The following is a 19,526-nucleotide window of genomic DNA, read 5'->3' as shown; positions in this document are numbered from 1 at the left end:
TTTAAAACAAGAGGATCACAATAGGTAGCAGCTATTAGTAGCAGCTAATGTATCCTCAAGCCGAGCAGCCGAGCAGAGATGAGGAGCAGAGGTGCAGAAAAGCTTATTTCTTTCTAACTCCAAATGTCCAGATCTTTTCAAACAAAAGTTTTCAGAGTTGAGTGACATCTCTCCAAGATATATATAAAAAAGCTATGCATACTAAATACTACCTAAATACTACTAAACAATTTGAGTCTGATATGAAACGTAAAACTTAAAATTATGTTATAAGTGTGCCGGAGTGCTCAAATTTCCAAAAACGCCATAACTCACATATTGGATTGGCTTCCAGACTAATTGTATTGTCACAAAATGCTGCTAGTATGTACATGTATTAAACTCAGATTGAAGGTAAACACAGAAACTTTCCTAGAGAAGGCATAATTAGCAAAACAATCCTTTTGAGTGTGAGAGACTATGAAGAGGCTATTTGTAAGTTTTGTCTGCTGCCAAATGTGGTTTCTTGCCAAGAGCTTTAGCCATTGTTTTGTTTACAGTACAAAAGGCTGGAAGCTACAATGAGATGCTAGTGGAAAGTGATGAGACAAAGGGCTAGCTGGTTAACATGCTAACTTCAGTAGAAGAGAAAAAGTGATGAGTAAAGGAATGAAGTTTGATGTTGAACTTAAGTGGCTATATAGCGATAGCAAAACTAGAATGTAGCTCATGTAAAACTTAAACAATGTGGCTTGTTTTATTAATGGAAAAAGGGGGTTATGCAGAAAAATCATGTTTGAATTTTAAGTAGGTCCTGTGCCTGTGCAACATGCTGAACTTTTCATAACTTCATGAACTACTTTAAACAACTATTTGAAGATGACTGACCATACAACACAAATTAAAATACAGTATGGCAATCTGCAAGTTATGCTCATTTATTTACACTAAAACCGATCAATTTACAGTACAGTTTTTTGTAGTTGTTGTATAAGCACTTTATGGTGTGGTATTTCTGACAATATTGACAACATCCTGTAAAATAAATTGCATGAAACCAGAAAATAATGTAGCACCTTTGCAATAATAATGCCATTTGGGTCAAACAGCTGTGACCTCTAAGCCAAAAGCTGTTTCAAACATGCGTGTTTCAAATATGTGGGCTTTCTCTTGTTTTTTTGTATAGGATTAATCTCTTCTCCTAATCCAACTTAAATACTAGATATTTACAGCACAGAGCAGCAGTCTCTGTATAAAGGTATAGTTGCCTCCATCCTCAGAGGCAGAACTATTCAGTCTGGTTCACATCTAGGGCAAAGCGTACGACTCCGCTGCTCCTCCGTGGTTCGGGTCTCTCCAGTGGTGGTTGTGGTTCTCCTCCAGCAGCACCCTGGGAATTATGATGACTGGGTCGGAGAACCTCGTCTTTAGCATCTCTAGGAGGCAGCACATGGTTAAGATACCAGAGAGGAAGAAGAAGGAGACAGAAAGAGACACACAATGAGACATATTGCTCAGATGAACAACAGTAAGTCATTGGGCTGAGTTGTGCTGAGCACCCTGTGACCACTCATTTTAGAGGAGAATGTCAGACTTATGTTTTAGGGATGAAAAGTCTTTTTGGAGGCAAAGATACAGCAACACCACAGGCTTCTCTTTTGTTTGCTTGCTACACATATTCATAAAAACGCCTCATAGTAACCTTGGTAGAATGTAGCAACTAACAAATCATGAAATACATAGTGTGACTTTAAACACTTGAGTAGACTAGATGGAACACATAAATTATAGCGTTTGATCTGTTTCTAACGATGGATTGGACAGCTTTGCATTTAGATCAGTACAGGTAATTGATTTTAATCTACACTTTGACACATTCAGTTAATCTCAAAGACATGAACCACAGGATGCCAATAGTGCAATGAGGGTCTCGGGGTGTTCTGTGAAAGAATGCTTCAAGATGCAGTACATTAGAGAAAAATCTAGTCAAAATCACATTTGAATGGAAATCAATTAGCAGTACAAAAAATGAAGATTGTTAACATGCACTTACAATTTCCTTTGAACTGCCTCTTTCCAAAGCAGAGCCGCTTTCCTCATTCCATTTATACTTACCCCAATTGAGTTCATCTCATATCCATGCTAAAACTCAGCAGATATTCTAAATACAAGTGCAAAATCTAGAGCAAACATAAAATCTGATTGCAGGTCCAAACAGAAAACATGCATGCTTTCCAAACAGGTTTAGAATGAAAGTATGATCATCATAGTCTAAACATAGTATGAAACTTTTAACCAGTGACGACAAGCTGAGATGCAAAGTGCTACAGTTTATAAGAGTATTACAAATGATAACATGTGTGAAGCTGTGGCCTCCATTCTCCTCCCTGGGTGGATAATTCAACAGTCATGCAGTTTGGTCTTAACCATGATGAGTGGGTGCATTACTGCAGCTGACAGAGGTTCATGATGTTGAAGATGGCTGGACTAAACCCGTGGCCTCCTTAAGAAAAGGCACCTTAAGGAGCCTTGCATGTAGGATGTGACAGCAGGCAGTCAGACAGCCCCATTCACCCCCCTACTCTCTAGTGTCCATATGGAAGAGAAATACAGAGGGGCTATGACCTGAGGAGTGGACCAGAAATAATGTGGTGGTTCATCAGAAAAACAAAATTGTGCCACTGTAATAGAAAACAAAAGTAAATCACAACTCCATGAGCACGTATGAATGGGTATGAGCGGCATTTGTGGCTTGTGGATTATTTTTTTTCTTGGCTGCTCTTGTGATTGGTTACCTGGGATTGGGTAGTGCACAGCCCCACAGGTGTTGCTTTAGAGTCTGCACCCAGCCAATATCTCGGATTGGCTGGCAGAGTTGTATGTAGTGGTACTGTTTTAGCACAACCCTTCAAATGAATCAGAATGTCACTCATTAGCACACAAAGAAATTGGACACAGCATCATCCAAATGTGACATCCACAAATATTCTACCCATGAAACCAGACTAAGCATGAGAAAGAAGAATGTAATCTCAGCAAATGTAATATCACACATTTGTGGTTGTTTTTCCAACATTAAAGAGCATCATTTATACATTAACTAGAGGTCTAAAAGCACATGACATCTTATTCTGGAATAAGTTTCTGGACATCCTTTGACATGCATGTTGCTCTATAAGTAGGATGAGTCCTTGGAATATATTGAGACAAGGCGCAAAAATAATATATTCTTCAGTTCTCACATGAGGTCAACATGCAGGGCCTGGAGAGGATGTCAGAGCTCATGCCAGAATGCGGCGCAATCTTGGATAAGCATAGAAAGAAGTTGTGAGAGCAAAATTCTCTTCCATGTGGATTTATTTAAGAAATGTTGTCTGTCTCACAAGGACATAGACTGGGACAAGAGAAACGCTGACAGACACCTGCAACCACTAATCTTTAACCACTCTTTAACAAAATGAAGCAAGAAGACACTGCTTTTTCTGCTTTTTGCATTTATTTGTAATGTTTCATTAAATATGAGCAAGCAGATAGAAACACAAGCACGTCACAGTCAATTTTCTTTTTTTTCCTTTTCTTTTTTTGCCCAGACATAACTTTCTTTACCATACTTTCTATCCTTATTTGGCTAATAAACACAAAGATAGCACCAGGTGTGTGGTGTGCTAAGCACTGTTTACATTTACTGCCCCTGCAAGCGCCCCCCGCCCCCCACCCACCCCCCGCCTTGTGTTACATGACAAAGCGTTCCCCAACCAAAGGCTGCAAAATGCTAATGAGTCGGGCCCTCATTCCTGACGGAGCGTGTGCTCAGCTTGGATAGACATGGCGGTGGTGGTGGTGATGGTTGCTGCCGTCTCAGACGTCACAGAAAACAGAAATGATACACTCATCCAATCAGAATGGAGAAGAGGATGCCAAATAGCAGAACTAATGAGAACTGTGGGGTGTATGTTGGGGGGTGGAGCACATTGGGTCAACCCATGACAAGACTGTACAGTGCTCTAAGCCCAAAATGGTGTTTCTATATGTATATGCTAAGATTTAGAGAAAGCAGCTGGATGCTTTGGACCAAGTGTTGAGTCAGACATGACTCTAAGTCTCAGCCTACATGTAGCCCTGCTATAATATATACACTAATATAAGCTTTATATACAAGGGAGGTTATAATTAGTCTAGTCTATAAACAGTTACAATACAACTTACTTCTCGTTCCCTTTCTGAATTAAACCAGAATTTAAAAACAGAGGCTTTACAGCTTGTTTTGATCTGCTTTGCTAGATACCTCTTACACACAAGCACGGCACCACCATGTTGAACCTGCCACACAAAGCAAAAATAAATCCAGTGTTGAATCATCATTTTTAAAACAAACTCAACCCAGTCAAACCAACATACTGTTCATACTTTCAGCCTGGAAACTGGGGTAAAACAGCATGGATTCAGATACAGAGAGTGATGGACACTGGAGTCAAAGTTAGACTTGGATCACATCACTGTGCTTATTGGTTTATATTAGAGTGAAATATTAGGGATCTTATTATCTATAAAGAAAATGAGACCAAACTATTCTAAACAGATCTTAACATGGCAGTGTATTGTCCTTGATTTATTTGAATGGTGAATCTGTGCTTCAGCCATGAAGCTCCCCCTTTAAAGGTGATGTGAAATGTGCCATTAAGCAGCAATATGAGCTGCCTGCAATCGTCCCTTGGCAGTCTAATCACATCGGTTACGGTCACCCTGGGCGGAGTGCTTGTGTTTGAGTGCATGCTACTGCAATTGCATAACTGTTCATAACTGTTCACAGAGGGCTCGGTCTTGTTAATAAAGACTGTTGGAGGTGATTACACTGAGCTATGGTCGCTGAGACAGTCAGCTCTGCACACTGTGCCTGACAGACAGGATACAAACTGAACATTTTCCAACTGGAATGAACTCATCCCACTCTGATTCTGAAAAATGTTGCTATTCTAATGTTAAATGTCATTACGACTGCATGCCAGTGTTATCCAATTCAGCAGGAATATTCATCTGCTATGCAAATGACTGGTGTTTAATGCATAATCAGTTTAGCGTGACCCACTTGGGTTGTTGGCAACAAATTGGGTGTTACAAAATAGCCTTGAGTGAACTAAAATACAACTGTATGAATGGGTTGCACACAAATGAGGGAAACAAACGAGGCGTTTTGCTTGAGATGAACTGAAATAATTTTGTGTAGCTTACAACAGAGTAAAATTATAAATGAGACACTGAATTGCAAAATCACATTTAACAAAGGTTGTCCAGCACACAGTTTGAGCCCTGCGAGCTCTACATGAACAGAGAACAGTAGCAAAGATGACAGAGCAGGTACAAAACAAGCCGTGGATCAGACACTCATGACTAACCAAGCGGGACATTTATCAAAGATTTTCAGATTTGCTGTTAATTTAGCAAGTGCAGAGACCATATCCAAAGTGCCAATCTGATCATCTTCATTTCATAAAACAAAACAAAAAAAAAAAGACTGAAAAAAATCCTTGATAAACTCAACAAAGCAATCTGCTCAGTTGATCAAAGCCAACCCTTCAGAATTGCTTGTTGGTGGGCCCATGCAACGAGAGCCATCCATTGGCTAGCCAGGCAGCCAGTAGCCATGGCAACCTGGAGATGGAGGCGAGCAGAGTGGGGGTGGTGGGAGGCATCAAATGGCGGAGGAGGAGGATGCTCCGACCCACTCATTACTATAGGAGCCTAATATAGCATGAGGCAGGAGGAGCAATGACATGTCATGTCGACATCTTATTCTAGTATTATTGTACAAATGTAGCCAAGAGGTAGAGAAAGAGGACAGAGAAGAATGAGAGGACAGTGAGAGAGTGAGCAAAGAGGAGAAGAAGAAGAGACTGGAGAGGGAAGCAGAGAGGAAAGAAGAGAAAGATGAGAACAAAGATGAAAACCTAAATTAATTTTGCAGCCTCTGTGTCTGATTTTTCCCCCAAAAAAAAGAAATAAAAGGAGAAGTAGTGCTAAATGGTTTTTACTCTTTTGCCTCAGCCAGTTTGTTGTTCATCTCTTTACTTTTCTCCTTGTCCCCCACCGCCGGCCGGTTCTCGGGCTGGTTCTCCGAGGTTGTCTTCTTGGAGCCCCTCAGTGCGGCGCTCTGCTTATCTTTGGCTTTCTTCACTGGCTTGCCCTGGCCTGCTGCTGTGGCTCCAGACTTTTTGGGTTTAGAGCGAGGGACACTACCTCTGTCAACCTAAGGATGTTGGATAGCGGAAATCAGATTGCTGGGATAGATGGTAACTTCTGTTGTGTGATTTTACAGCAACATGAAGATTTTATCAGCTCCCCTTTCTTTTCCCCTCTCTAAATTCATTTTAATAAACCATACTACAAAGTTAGAAAGGTGGGTTCTCACCTGTTTGATGGGGTCTACATAAGGCTCGCTGTACAGACTGCGTATCCTCCTCCTCTCCAGGGCCTTGTTGTCAGCGGACTGCAGCGGCGCTTGCCCCTTGAAGGTGGCACTGTAACTGGTCTCTAGGCTGGTCTTCTCATCTGGTGGCAGGTACTGGGACTTGGCCCGGATCATCTTGGCAGGCTTCACATCTCTGTAAGCCTTAAATTCAGTTCTGTGTGGAGAGAGGGAAGGAGGTTATCATAAGAAAATCTACCATGCTGCAGAACTTCAACACCTATTAACAGTGAGTCATTAACAGCTAATGAAGGGTCATGACAATGTACAGGTGAGGGTGACAAGTGACTTCCTGGGTAAATCATTTCTATAAATGCTCGTGCTGATGGAACATATTTAGGCTCTTTAACTAGGAAACTTGAAGTCTTAAAGGTTTTAAATTAAAGGAATTGTTTGACATATTCTGCTGAGAGTTAAATGAGAAGTCTCCACTCATGGTGACACAAGACTCCAGGAAGTCACTGCACTCAGCCAAGAAACAGTCTTGCATGTATCACCCCATAAAATGACACGTTGTTGTTTGGTTTTAACACATAAGTGTCCTGCTTACAGTCCTTACGCTACCTTAACTGCCTGCTGGCTCTAATTTCATTATTTGAGTAGCAAGAAAGCAACTAAGCAAATTCTCCAAAAATATCAAACTATTCTTTCAACACCAATAATCACTTTTCTGGCTACAATATTCCCTCATCACTTATGCTGGTTCATTACATGGGTCAATACACAGCATTGCTCTGCAAACCAGAAATAACTCTGGATCTTTGATGTGTGTATAATGCTGTATTTTCTTGTAGACTGCCAAGAACCTTCTCTGTTGGAACATAATTTAAAGAGAAACTCTAAAAATAGATATTACTTTTACTGTACACAGCATAACAGAGTTTCTAATCGCTGGCTGGAGAAAATATGTGAAGTGGTGCATTACTACTGTAGAGCAGAGAATGTCAGAGGTACTGTCAGTGGGCACCACACTGCACCACAGCCATGATGGGGTGATATTCTCTAGTCCTCACGCAGCATTTCTGAAGAAGGTCAGCAGTATTCACACAGAGCAGACTGGCCTGCAGCATGTGTTCTCAAGCAGCCTCCTCACATTAAAGACCTATAGATAACTGAACCACAGAGAGCAGCCACACCAGCTTGATAACCAGCTGCATTTTAAAGTCACACTGCATCACTCTCTCTGTCTCTCTCTCCTTTACACTTTATTTTTCTCTGCAGTGTACTGTATTTCATCATGAATACTCATCCAGTCATTTGTAGCAAACAACCATATCTTACAGATACATAAATTATAAGGTAACCACCAGAACTTCCACTGTGATAAGTGATGCTGCTATAATGATTATCTTCATTAATCTGCTGTATCTTTTAGTCCATAATATGTATGGAAATAGTGAAAAATGTCAGTCACAATATTGCTTCACAATAAAGATATGATCATATAAGACAAAGACAAGCAGAAGATCCTTACAACAGAGAAGCTGGACTCGTAAGGTCCTCAGGTAATACTTCAGAAAACATGAGACGACAGAAGACATGTACTATAAGACACAATATGTTAAACAAGTAACATATGAAGGGAAAGCTTATATTCTACTCGGCCGTCTGGTTATGACAGCCAGCTTCACTTTGTATGTGCCTTAGATTTGGACTGGTACTTATATAGCGCTTTTCTAGTCGTATTGACCACTCAAAGTGATTTACACTACACGTCATACACCCTTTGACACACACATTCATCCAGTGCTTGCACAACTCACAAACTGCTCTAGCACATCCACACACTGATGTTACAAACATCAGGGGCAACGTGGTATCTTGCCTAACGATACTTCGGCACGGACTAGTGGGCGACCCGCTCTACCTCCTGAGCCACAGCCGCCCCCCTCTTTCTCTTTGTTCACTCCTGTTTACTCCAGAAACAAGGCAGATCAATTAGCTGTTGTGAGGTGGCAGAGAAAATGGAAAGATGGAGAACATAAATAAAATAATAGCATGTAACAACAAATGAACAGTAATACAGTAAAAAATGTTGAAAGTGCCATTTATCATCACGAAAAGAGACTTCTATTCATATATATCCCAGAATTTGACATCTGTGTCCTCATCCAAAACATTCAAATAGTATCTTACAGTACATCTCCTGCAATGGTAACCTATTACAAAGGGAAACAGATAGCGTTCTGGTTTAGTCAGATGACACCTATCAGTCGTCCCCTGTGGCTCCAGTGGAGTCACAAACACAAACTCTCCAGCCCCCAACACAGCACAGTTCAGTGCAAACACTCAGAGCCACGGCTGCAGTCAAGGCTCAGTTCCCTACACAAGTACAGAGAAGCACTATATTATAGTAACACCAGTAAGTGTGGATGGAGGAGGAGACAGGCTGGGCTGCTGTACGAGAAACTCATTAGAACAATTTGTAAGGCCAAGTCTTACGGAAAGACATCAAATCAATAACTGCAGCTATGGAAAACAGCCTTGGAGACCATGTGATCCTGTTTAAAGTAATGTATGTGGCAGGGACAGGTGCATTGATTTTACATCTTGTAATGTATTATAGTGAACAGGGGGCTATGGGACTGTAGCTGAGTTGTTGACTTTCCATCACAGTGTGAAAGCTGGGTTCTGACCTCAGGAGTTCTTGCGGAGGGTTGTCATGGGACAGCATGTGGGAGTGAAACGATTAACAACAACTGATTGTGTGACAAGTCCTGGATTTAAAAGATTTATGGTTGATTCAAGGTCTATTCTCATATTTTTAAAGTGGTTTAGAATTTTGTGGTTGTTGTACCTATGCCGCTTTTGCCAATATTGCCATCTCTAGAAGCCATGCAGCTAGCATGGCTGAAACAGTGACTGTCACAATGAAAGTGTTATTTAAGCGGCTCATGCATTTCATCTAAACTTTGTAGATCTGTAACAGCAGATAAAGAAAAGTGTCATTTTACGATTCATTCAACAGATTTTCAGCTAAAAGTGGAAATGTGTAACTCTCATCTTCCTAACTATGATTAGTTCATTCATTTAAACCTAAATGAGCTGTCCGGTGCTCACATTTTAGCTTTTCAAGTATTTAACAAAGTGTAAAATGTCATTTTACCATAATGTGAAAAGCTAACTCTATATGATACAAAGGCTGGTGACAGTGATGTGGCGGCTGAATACAGAAATCCCTCCAGTGGTGTAGAGGAGAGTTGGAAAATCACACAGGGGGGCTATTACATAACAGGACTGAGGTCCACTTTCAATGCTCAACTCAGCCAAGAAGCTACAGTACAAAGACAGGTTATACAACAATGTTCAAGGCTAAGGGTATAAACCACTCACATGACACCACAGGGTGTGTGTGTGTCTGAGAAAGACAGAGAAAGAGAGAGATTGTGAGTGCACACAGTGTTCACAGTGTGAAACACCGGTCTGTACTCCAACATAGCTGCTATTCACCAACATATGACTGTGTAACAATAACGCCTGTGTCTCAGAGGTCAGCGTGTACTTGGTACTTGTTTAAAAAATAAGTGTTCAGAAAGTTTTCTTGCCGCTGTGGCTGTCATGTCACAGAACTGTATCTACTGTACATCACGGACATGGAAACAGTCTGAGGTTCACATGAGGCTGTCACTGTCAGCTCTGCAAATATTATGTCAGTGCTCAGTGCCTTGGGCTAGTTAGATGTAAGCATTTTACTCAGCAACAAAATGAACTAGCAGTTCATTGAGACTGTGAAGCACTTAGCGGACAATGAGGTACAGAACATACTTGGTAAACCTAGTCTTTCTTTGACTGTTTCATGTCACTGAATCAAGAACCTTCTAGAAAAATTGCACTCTTCTCTACTACACCATACTTTATTCACTGTAATTTTGACTTGTCTTTTCTTCATCATGGTGTTAACTCACACGCTTAGCTCATTCTTGATACTAAATATAAAACAGAACACAACAACAGAATCTTTTTTAAAAAAAAATGTTTGCTCCTACTGGAGACAGAAATGTAGCAGAGAATTACAAATGATCATAAATTCATACATACAATACTGAGACCATGTTTTCAAAATATTCTCTAAGAAAGACGATCTTTCATCGACATCTATCTCAATTTTTCAATACAAAGCTATTTCAGCCCTTTCTTCTGAACTCATATGGATAACTCTATATCTGACATTATAATGTCAAGGTCAAGTGTAGAACAACCATGACACATTAACCAGATTAAACTAGAAACACCCTCAGAAACCATCTTGATGTGGGCAAGATAGCTGAATACCTTTGGTGGATAATGCATGCTGTACTGGAGAAGAGTGGTGTGACGTTCTTTAATTTTGATGAATTAGACCGCTGCTCACACTCATCTGCACGTCCCTGTAAACGCGTTCTTAAAGAAAAAGTCTCAGTATGTGACCACAGAGGCACAGTGAGAACCCTAATTGCTTAAGTGTAGCTAAGGAATCCTTTTCAGAGCACAGATAATGTTTTGGCTGGTGTGCCATTTTCATACAGTGAGCTGCCAGTTCACTTTGCCTGTTTTTTATATTTCAGTAGTGTAATACAGTCCAGTAAATAACCTGACAAAAAAAGTCTGTGTCACACAAGTGACAGGAAATTATCATCTTTTAACACACATTTCGAACAAGCTCCCCTTCTATCTTCTCTTACTAGGACTGATTTTCTGTAATTCTGTATACTCTCCTGCTGTGTTATTTCAGAGGAAGTTCTGCTCTGTGAGTCACTGAGGCTCCTACTATGCTATCATACTGCCTGATATTTCTTGCTGTGTGGCTAAAGCTGCTTTGGACGGCTGACCCCTGCGACCCGCTGTGGTGGAGGGGATGTGCAGAGAAAGGCCTCGTCACTACAACCAAACACTGGCACTGACAGGGGTGGAACCACGCCAGGGTACAGCACTGCTGAGCTTTCAGACAACCCTGCTCCTACATGGCACAATCTGGACCATTCACCAAGGGAGAGTCCTGAGAGAGAAGAATCAAAACAAATGCCTGCAAATTTCCTGCAGTGTGTATGCAAACCGCGTCGAGCTGCACAAGCTGTCTTGACATCACAGTTAAAGGTGGGATGACAGGTTACTGGCAGGATACAGAAAACCACCTGGGAGCAGAGTAAAGGAGTCAAATCAAATCTGCTTCAGTCAGGGAGTCCAATTGAGAAAACTAATCAAACTGTATTTTAAAATTCCAAATCAATAATGTGAATCAGACTTTTAATTTACAGCTACAGCTACAGTAAGACCATGAATACCACATAACCTGCTCCACGGTATATAAAAATATTGAACAAGGAATCCTTACAGTATTCAGAATTTTAACAGGTATCTAACAAGTATGTACAATTTACTGTACTTGTCCCATATCAATACATCCATTACAGCTAAGACTGATGGAAATGTCATTGGTTTGGCAGCGGTATAAAATTAAACTATATACATAAAACTGTATAACAACAACAATCTGGACAATCCATTCAATAGGCATCAGTTAACGTGCTGGTGGTGTTAGAGGAAGACTGGAGATCACCTAAGTCATTAGGATTCCTCCTTTGGAGACCATGACAATTTGTACCTTTCTTGGCAATAAAGAGTCCTAACTTTGTCCAGAGTTGCTGTCTTGTTTGTTTTTCATCATATTCTTCATCTTTGTTGTTTCTTTTCAGTTACAGTGCAGATCAGTCAATAACTCTTTTGATAGAGAAACATTTACTAAGTGCAGCTTCTCAGATATCAGGATTCAGTATACTGAACACTGTCGGGCTTTGGGTTGTTTTCATCAGACAAAACAGGCTTTTGCTAACATCACTTGGGGCATTCGGAAAATAAAGTGAGTATTTTTCACAATGTTCTTTTACAGACTGTGAATAACTGATTGTTAAAAGATTAAAATCAGTAAGTAAATAATAGCTAGTTGTATCTGTAATGCCTATACTGTGCATGGATGCATGGATGAGTACAATGGGATTTTGCCTCTATATGTGACTCTGTGGTAGAATGCACTTTGAAATTCTGTTAACCACAAATTCATCTGAGCACCTCTGAGACAAATTCCTGTGCAGTTATGACCGCAGTGATTCTGGCTCTAATTCTACACCAGTGCTGGCTAGAGATAAAGGCCTGGCCAGCTTCTCTCACAATATTCCAGGGAGTCAGTCTGCCCACGCACAGTGCTGAAGCTTCACTTCCTAACAGTGTTTCTTGGTGTGGCAGTGGGTGTATAGAGCCTGGCTTCTGGTCAATACTCCCTCCTGGGATCCGTTGGCCTCATCTCCATCGCACAGCCTCTCTGTTGCTTCTTAGGCAGTGGCTCAGTGGACACAGTACATTGTAGTATTACAATGAGGTATTCTCATTGGGTCACATAGGATGGGTTCCATACAATTTTTTTTTACAAGCATTCTTATATCATCAGTTACTGTTCTTTTGGTGATGGTAACAATTTAAAGCTATGCTAATTTCCATACAAACAATAGACATACCATAGCCATATTTTATACCCTCTTGTGATGGACACCTTTCTTTGGGTGCCTTATAAAAACGATGCTGCCAGTGCAACTTTTAACAATGGTCAGAGTCTAGATACAGCTGCAGGTTTAACTGGGTTACAGCAACTTACATAACTCATTCATATCCAGAATCAAATCTGAGGATATTTTGTTATGAATTAACTGTAATCAGATATGATAAAATCAGATTAGACTGGTTATGTAAGACAGTTAGCTTTGGCTGGCAGAGCTCTGAATTGATGCAACAAATGAATACTGGATGTTAGCTGAGAACTTAGGATTACACTGTGGTAACAATATGTGGAAACATCATACAACTAAACCACACTGGTTTTGCTATCAGCAGAGAAAAAATCAAAGCAGTTTCTGAGAAAATGAGTTATCTTGGGACTTTTGAAGTAACAATGAACCATCTTTACAGTTTGGTCCTGTCTCTGTCTCAGAGCTGAAGCAGGATCTGTGATTCTGCATTCACTGCTTGTCAGGAAAACATGAAGCTTTGCAGCCTCTCTAAGCAGATCATTTTTAAATCCACTAGAATCCATTGGCCTCTTCAGTGTACTGTCTGCTACTGCAAATGCTACACACGTTCTGTAAGCGTGACAGAAAAGACAAGCTCGTGGTTCCTGATATTGTACTGCTGTGAAAAACTGTATATGTGATAAAAATTTAAATTAAAAATTCATGCCTCCTCAGTACCTCCCTCCCTCCCTGAACTCAGCAAACCTGCACTTTACCTCCCTTACTGTCAGTGATGAAACTGCACTCATTTGTCATTTTTGTTCATTTGCTTGATAATTCCTTATGCAACATGCTATTTCGGTGTCATTTATTAGACACCACGCTTCGCATAACACAACAAATAACGCTGACAAGATGAAGAATGGCCTTTGTCTTTTACAGCAGCACTGTTAGCAAAAAGAAAACGCTAACAAAGACTCAGCAGCTTCTGTCTCAGACTCATGACTTAATCTCATGCAGAAAGTGGAATTTTAAACACAATGCAGGATGGGGCTGGTGACTGGGAGGCTGCTGGTTGAAAATGCTGCACCAATTCAGACAAGAAAAGAAGCAGTTAACAGTGGCATAAAAGAACTGTAGCTGCCTTTAACATTTCCCAGGTGCATGGCAGAGAAAGAGCCTTTGTGTTCAGCAAGCTGGATAAATAAAAGTTTATGAAAACAGCAAGTGTCCTCGTCAAAAAAAAGGGTTGAGGGGCTTCATGTTTAATTGGCCTGGTGCGAAACCAGCACAATGATAGAGCATGGCTCACTTTGAATAGACACTTCACGTGGTTCCACAATGAAAGCTAGTTAAAGCTACAGAGTCTACATACTACATCTAAAATCACACTTTAGAGAAAGAGGAAGGTTTCACTGCAACTGACTGATGGTGAACTTTTGAGGCTGATAACAATGTCAGTATTTCATTTTATCAGCTGATCTAGGTATTGTTTTATACAAATACACAACATTACAACAAAAAACTGTGACTGTGACCGTGTGATATGCTTTGAGTAGTACTTTTCGCAACTAAGAGTTTACAAGCTGAGCAGCTCTGTGAGGCTGTGTTCAGGCCAAATGCTATCAGTATGCTAACTAGCAATGCTAAAATGCTGATGTGCAGCAGGTATAATGTTTGCTATGTCCATTATCTTAGTTTAGCATGTTAGCATACTAACATAATTATGCTATTCAACACTAAACAGAAAGCACAGCTGAGGCTGATGGGAAGGCAATTTTACAAGGGAATGTTAGTGGATCACCAAAGTTAAATTAATATCACGGTTCATTTTGAGGATGTTCCCCTCATCCAAAAATGTCAAACCCATGGTGGTGTGAGAGGACATGTAAGGTTATCACCATCATCCACAGAGGACAACATGCTAATGAAATTTCTGTACAAAATGACATGGCTTACAGACCCCAGGTGTTATGGAAATAAAAATAACACATTTAGTTGATTTAGTAACGTGCTCTTGATTCAATAGTGTGTGTGCACAAATAACTCATTTCTGTCCTCTTGTCAAGAAAACTCCCTTGGTGTGGCCCCATTCAGTCAGATGGAAGTCTGAAGAATATGACAAGGAAGATATTTTTGAAGCACTCCAGAACCCTGAAGCTGAGGTTTATGAACTGGATGACACCAGGCAGTATGAGCATAACCGTCTAATATCCTGTAAAATATATTTAAAGGATCTCAAAAATAACAACCTAAACCCTGTTCATACACATGTCATTCCGAGATTCAAACAGAATAGCGCTGAATCCAAGCCATCCACAGAGGGAGTGAAGGGTACATACAAGATTAATTGCATTAAAATAATAAATTCTGCTAAACTGAGAATAGAAATCAAAAAAATTGAAAATGCAAATTACTAAATTATGCACACAAATTATTAATTCAAAATTTTCTTCTCCATTACACCTCCCAGAGTCAGTACAGTCCAGCCAGTGGATGTTGAGATATTTCAGTGGGGAGCAAAGTGATGATCTAACTGGCCAACAGACCACCAGATGGACATTGCTGCTAGCGTGGACTAAAAATAAACTGGTTTGTGGTCTTTGGTGGCATTGTTTCTAAACTGCCTCGGAGATACTGACATTTCTGTATTACTAGTTTATTAAGTTTTATTTGATACAGATATATGTGCAGCTAATATCTGTCAATTTATCTGCCTGGCTGATTTATCAGTCAGACTCTTAGAAATTAAATATGCAGCAAAGGGAGGGTAATTCTCAGTGTATTTATGAAGCTAAATTTACTTCAAGGTCTGTTTATCAATTTCTTCCAAGACAGAAAAATGTATTCTATGGTTAAGAGTAGCTTTAGCATAAAAGATTCCTTATCACTGACTGATCTTACTCCTGCTATCAGCAGTTCTAATGTTTGATGACAAGCAAATCACTACAACATACAGCTGACCATCAGTATGTGTCTTGAAAATATACTCCAGTACGCAATGTTGTTTTTTTTCATTCTGATAATATTTTTGATGATAAATGGTTATTATTTTAAAGTACTCATACTGTTTACTGTTTCACACATTCTGTTGATGATGAATTATTACAACCAAACTGTAGTTAAAATCTAAAACTGTGTTAAAATTTGCTATCAAAGTTTTTGTTGTATGCATGTGATAAACTTTTACTGCTGTAAGTGGAACACAGTCCAGTGATATACATACATATTGGATAAATATTGTGCTTATTATTGTGATATTTATTTCAATACATCATATCACCAGAACTAACTGAGGTATAGACATCACTGCAGATGATCCTGTGTAATGATGCATTATCATTCAATAATGAAAAAGTGAAAGCCAAAGCAGATGTGTATGTAAGTGTGTGTGTGTGTGTGTGTGTGTGTGTGTGTGTGCGCTGTGTAACTGTGCACAGTATCCGTGGTGTTAAGCCACAGTTGACCTGCTTTGAGTCTTTGCTGGCAGAGGAAGACAGAGGGTTGACTGGGCTTCTGCTGTAACTGTACAGCCATTTCATGCCATGTGTGTGTGTGTGTGTGGGGGGGGTGCCTTGGGCTTCACCCTGAGGAGTGCTCAACAACACAGGCACAGCAGCAAGGCACCACACAGCTGTGAGACACACTCTCTGATCTCATACAGCACCATTCACCTCTGCCTGCTAAACCACACTCCTCAGCCCAATCCTGCATTCTGTCACAACAGTGTGCCTCAATATAAGAATTTGCACGCTGTGAAGTTTTCAAATTAAATCTTTTACTAATCATAATATTCAACACAAATGCTGAGATATGACTCATTATGCTAAGAACATTTAACACTCCAGAAAAAAGAGACAGAAACAGAAAAAATAAATATAGCAATAACAAAAACATAACATCATCAACAACTTGAGTGAAATTGATTGTATATATCACATCATCTCACACTCTCACCACCAGCCTTCACAGAACATAAATGCAGCATATAACAACAATGTACAGCTTACAAGGCAACAAGGCGAGTGTACAGTGCATGACTTGATGCTTATCCATCCACCAGTACCCAATCATCCCCGGGAATGTTGCATAATAGGACAGAGGTTAGCCTTATGGGCCTACTGTAAACATCAGCAGTGTTTGACAACAGCTCCACCTTGGCCTTTCCATTTAATTGAAAATAAACGTTGTTTGTTCTGTAATGTTTTCACATGCACTGTTTAACTCAGAGCTGCTTCATTCGAGAAAACAAGCCTCTGATTATCTTGTGAAAAAACTATTTTCCTAAAGATTAAGTGGTAAATTCGTCATCCCCAATTAAGTACGAACCCTAACCCTCAGAAAATAGGCAGGGTTAGGTTTTTGAGTTACAATAGCTGGAAGCAGTACTACAGTAAAGTGTGTCAAAAGAGTAAATATGTCATATAAAGTTACAGTACCAGCTCTATTAAGAATGACTTGGTGAACAGGATGCATCATTTTGTTGTGTTTGCCATAATTTTGACAATTCCACTTGTATTTCGTAATTTGGTGGCTATGTGAAAATTATTATTCCATTAACACCATTTTAAATTCTTTACTTCTAACATTTTTGGTTGTTAATGGCAAATACCAACCCCATTGTGTTAGTTCACTGTAAAATATTGTGGTGTACATGTTGCACATTTTCTCTTGGGGGAGAATCTGAATGGTATATCACTAAGGCTGAATGGCTATTTGCTTTTTAAAAAGCACAAGGTTCCCTCCTCCCCAATAAACGTTTTTACCTGACAATAGATTGCTTGTGTCTTCTGTAGATTTGCATTTTCACTGTAAAACATCTGAGTGTGATTTGTAGAATATAGATTTCGACCCCTATGACCTCCTCATGGACGCCTGAGGCCTAACACTCAGCCCACCAATGACAGGCAGTGTATGAACTCACTTGTACGAGCTGCCGGCTGTAATCTCCTCTTTGATCTGCCTGTTCACAGCATCTGCCACCGCCCTCCCTCTGCCCTCTCCCTCCACCGTCAGGACAACTTTCTTCTCCCCCTGCTGCTTACTGGACCGCTTTTTCCTCTCTTGCCCGTGGAGGAGGTCTTTCTCCTGCACCTTGTCGGCAATAGCGCTCTTCTCCACGCCGCTGTCCGCATCTGCCAACACCACGTGCTGTTTCGCGTGTTTGGACCTGTCCGGAGCCCGGTCGTCGCCGGAGGAGATGGTTGGAGGTTTGGGTATCCAGGGGTGGTCGTACCTTTTCGGGATGGGCCAGGGCTTGTAGTCCTTCTGGTACTGGGTCTCGCTGTTGAACGGCGTTTCCGGTCCGTGGTACTCGTTCTTGGGTTTACAGCTCGGTTCGGGTCGCACTTTCCAGTGCTTGAAGTCCTCGCGCATCACCGAGCTGCACACGCGCTCCTCAGAGACGCACCTTCGCGGCGCGCGTGCCGCTGTAGGAGCGCGGGTGTCTGCGCGAGACGGCTGCGTTTCTATGGCTACCCGGGCCTGGGGAGGGTGGAGCGGCGGCTGCAGCTGGATGTGCTGCATCTCAGAGACGTCCGTGTACTTGGTGAAGACCAAAGGCACCGCAATGTCAGCTTTGTCCAGCTGGTTCCAGAAGCGGGCCATGCAGCACGCCCTGCTGATACAGGGCCACGCCATGGTGAGGTTCGGACGGCTCCACTACAGTACAATTTCCACCAGGTCCGAAATGAAGGAAAAATATCTTCTTTATACTCCCTTATTCTGATATGAGAGAAACAAGATGTCCGTGTGTCAGGCTGCACGGATACCTCCAATGCTATTGACGTTAGATTAGGTTGTTAAGTAAATCCATTGTGCTTCTAAAATACAAATGCCATTGATTTTAGCGAGTTTGGTAAATAATAAAAGAACCGTAGCCTACTGATGTCAGCTCTGTTTCCCTCTGTGTCCGCTCTGCTCCGTACGTCCTGCTACATCACTCCACAGCAGGGCACTGCAAGGAAAAACAGCCCCGCCCGCCTGCTCAGCATCCCGGAGACACAAAACTGGAGCCGAGGAAATGAATGTCAAGGTAGACAGAATGTCAAAGCACTTCCGGCTTAACATCCAAACTAAAAGCCTAATTAAAGACACTCAAAGCAGAGGACATTAACAGTGATGTGTATCATAGTTTGGGAAATTCTCTTCACACAGCATGTATTTACTGTAAACACTCAGGTAGGCCTGGTGCTTAGATTTAGAAATTTGAATGACATCGATTTCCGTGATAAGGTTCATAAACACGACCAACTTGACGTTAATGGTTGTCTTTACGCACACAGCGTAGTGGTACAGGAGGAGGGAAGCTTGGTCCATCCATCACTTGGTTTCTTCTCTCACATTCAGATGTTTTTATGATTAGATAAAACAAAATGAGAAAATGAGCGGTCAAAAATGAGAAGTGTTCTTGTCTTATAACCCAAATAAAAAGAAAATTAAATTTCAGATTAATTTTCAATAAACTTAATTTTTTAGAGGATATGTGAACATAAATTTATAACCACAGATAAAGGAATGGTACAGTGATACCACATGAACCGGTTAAAAAAGGAAAATATTCAGTAGGATGATATTGCCATTCATCTATGGATTTATAATAAATATTA

The 19,526-nt window shown here is 40.7% G+C and overlaps 1 protein-coding gene across 2 annotated transcripts; it reads right to left on the bottom strand.

Moving 5' to 3' along the window:
* Window positions 1–625: 625 nt before the first annotated feature.
* Window positions 626–19,115, bottom strand: map6a (microtubule-associated protein 6a). 2 transcript variants are annotated; one of them, XM_018692440.2, is made up of 5 exons: window positions 17,843–19,115; window positions 6,386–6,599; window positions 6,009–6,223; window positions 2,775–2,885; window positions 626–1,415 (listed from the first exon to the last, which is right to left on the bottom strand). In XM_018692440.2, the coding sequence occupies exons 1-5, from the start codon at window positions 18,556–18,558 to the stop codon at window positions 1,268–1,270; spliced, it is 1,404 nt and encodes a 467-aa protein (XP_018547956.1). In that variant the 5' UTR covers window positions 18,559–19,115; the 3' UTR covers window positions 626–1,267. The 2 variants fall into 2 exon arrangements, with proteins under 2 accessions (XP_018547956.1, XP_018547957.1); XM_018692441.2 differs by lacking the exon at window positions 2,775–2,885 and having other exon boundaries at window positions 627–1,415; window positions 17,843–19,112.
* Window positions 19,116–19,526: the final 411 nt, after the last annotated feature.

The sequence above is a fragment of the Lates calcarifer genome, linkage group LG20, assembly GCF_001640805.2.
Source record: "Lates calcarifer isolate ASB-BC8 linkage group LG20, TLL_Latcal_v3, whole genome shotgun sequence".
NCBI classification, from domain to species: domain Eukaryota; kingdom Metazoa; phylum Chordata; class Actinopteri; family Centropomidae; genus Lates; species Lates calcarifer.
Note: the sequence above shows the minus strand (reverse complement) of the source record. Positions and strands in the feature narration are given on the sequence as shown.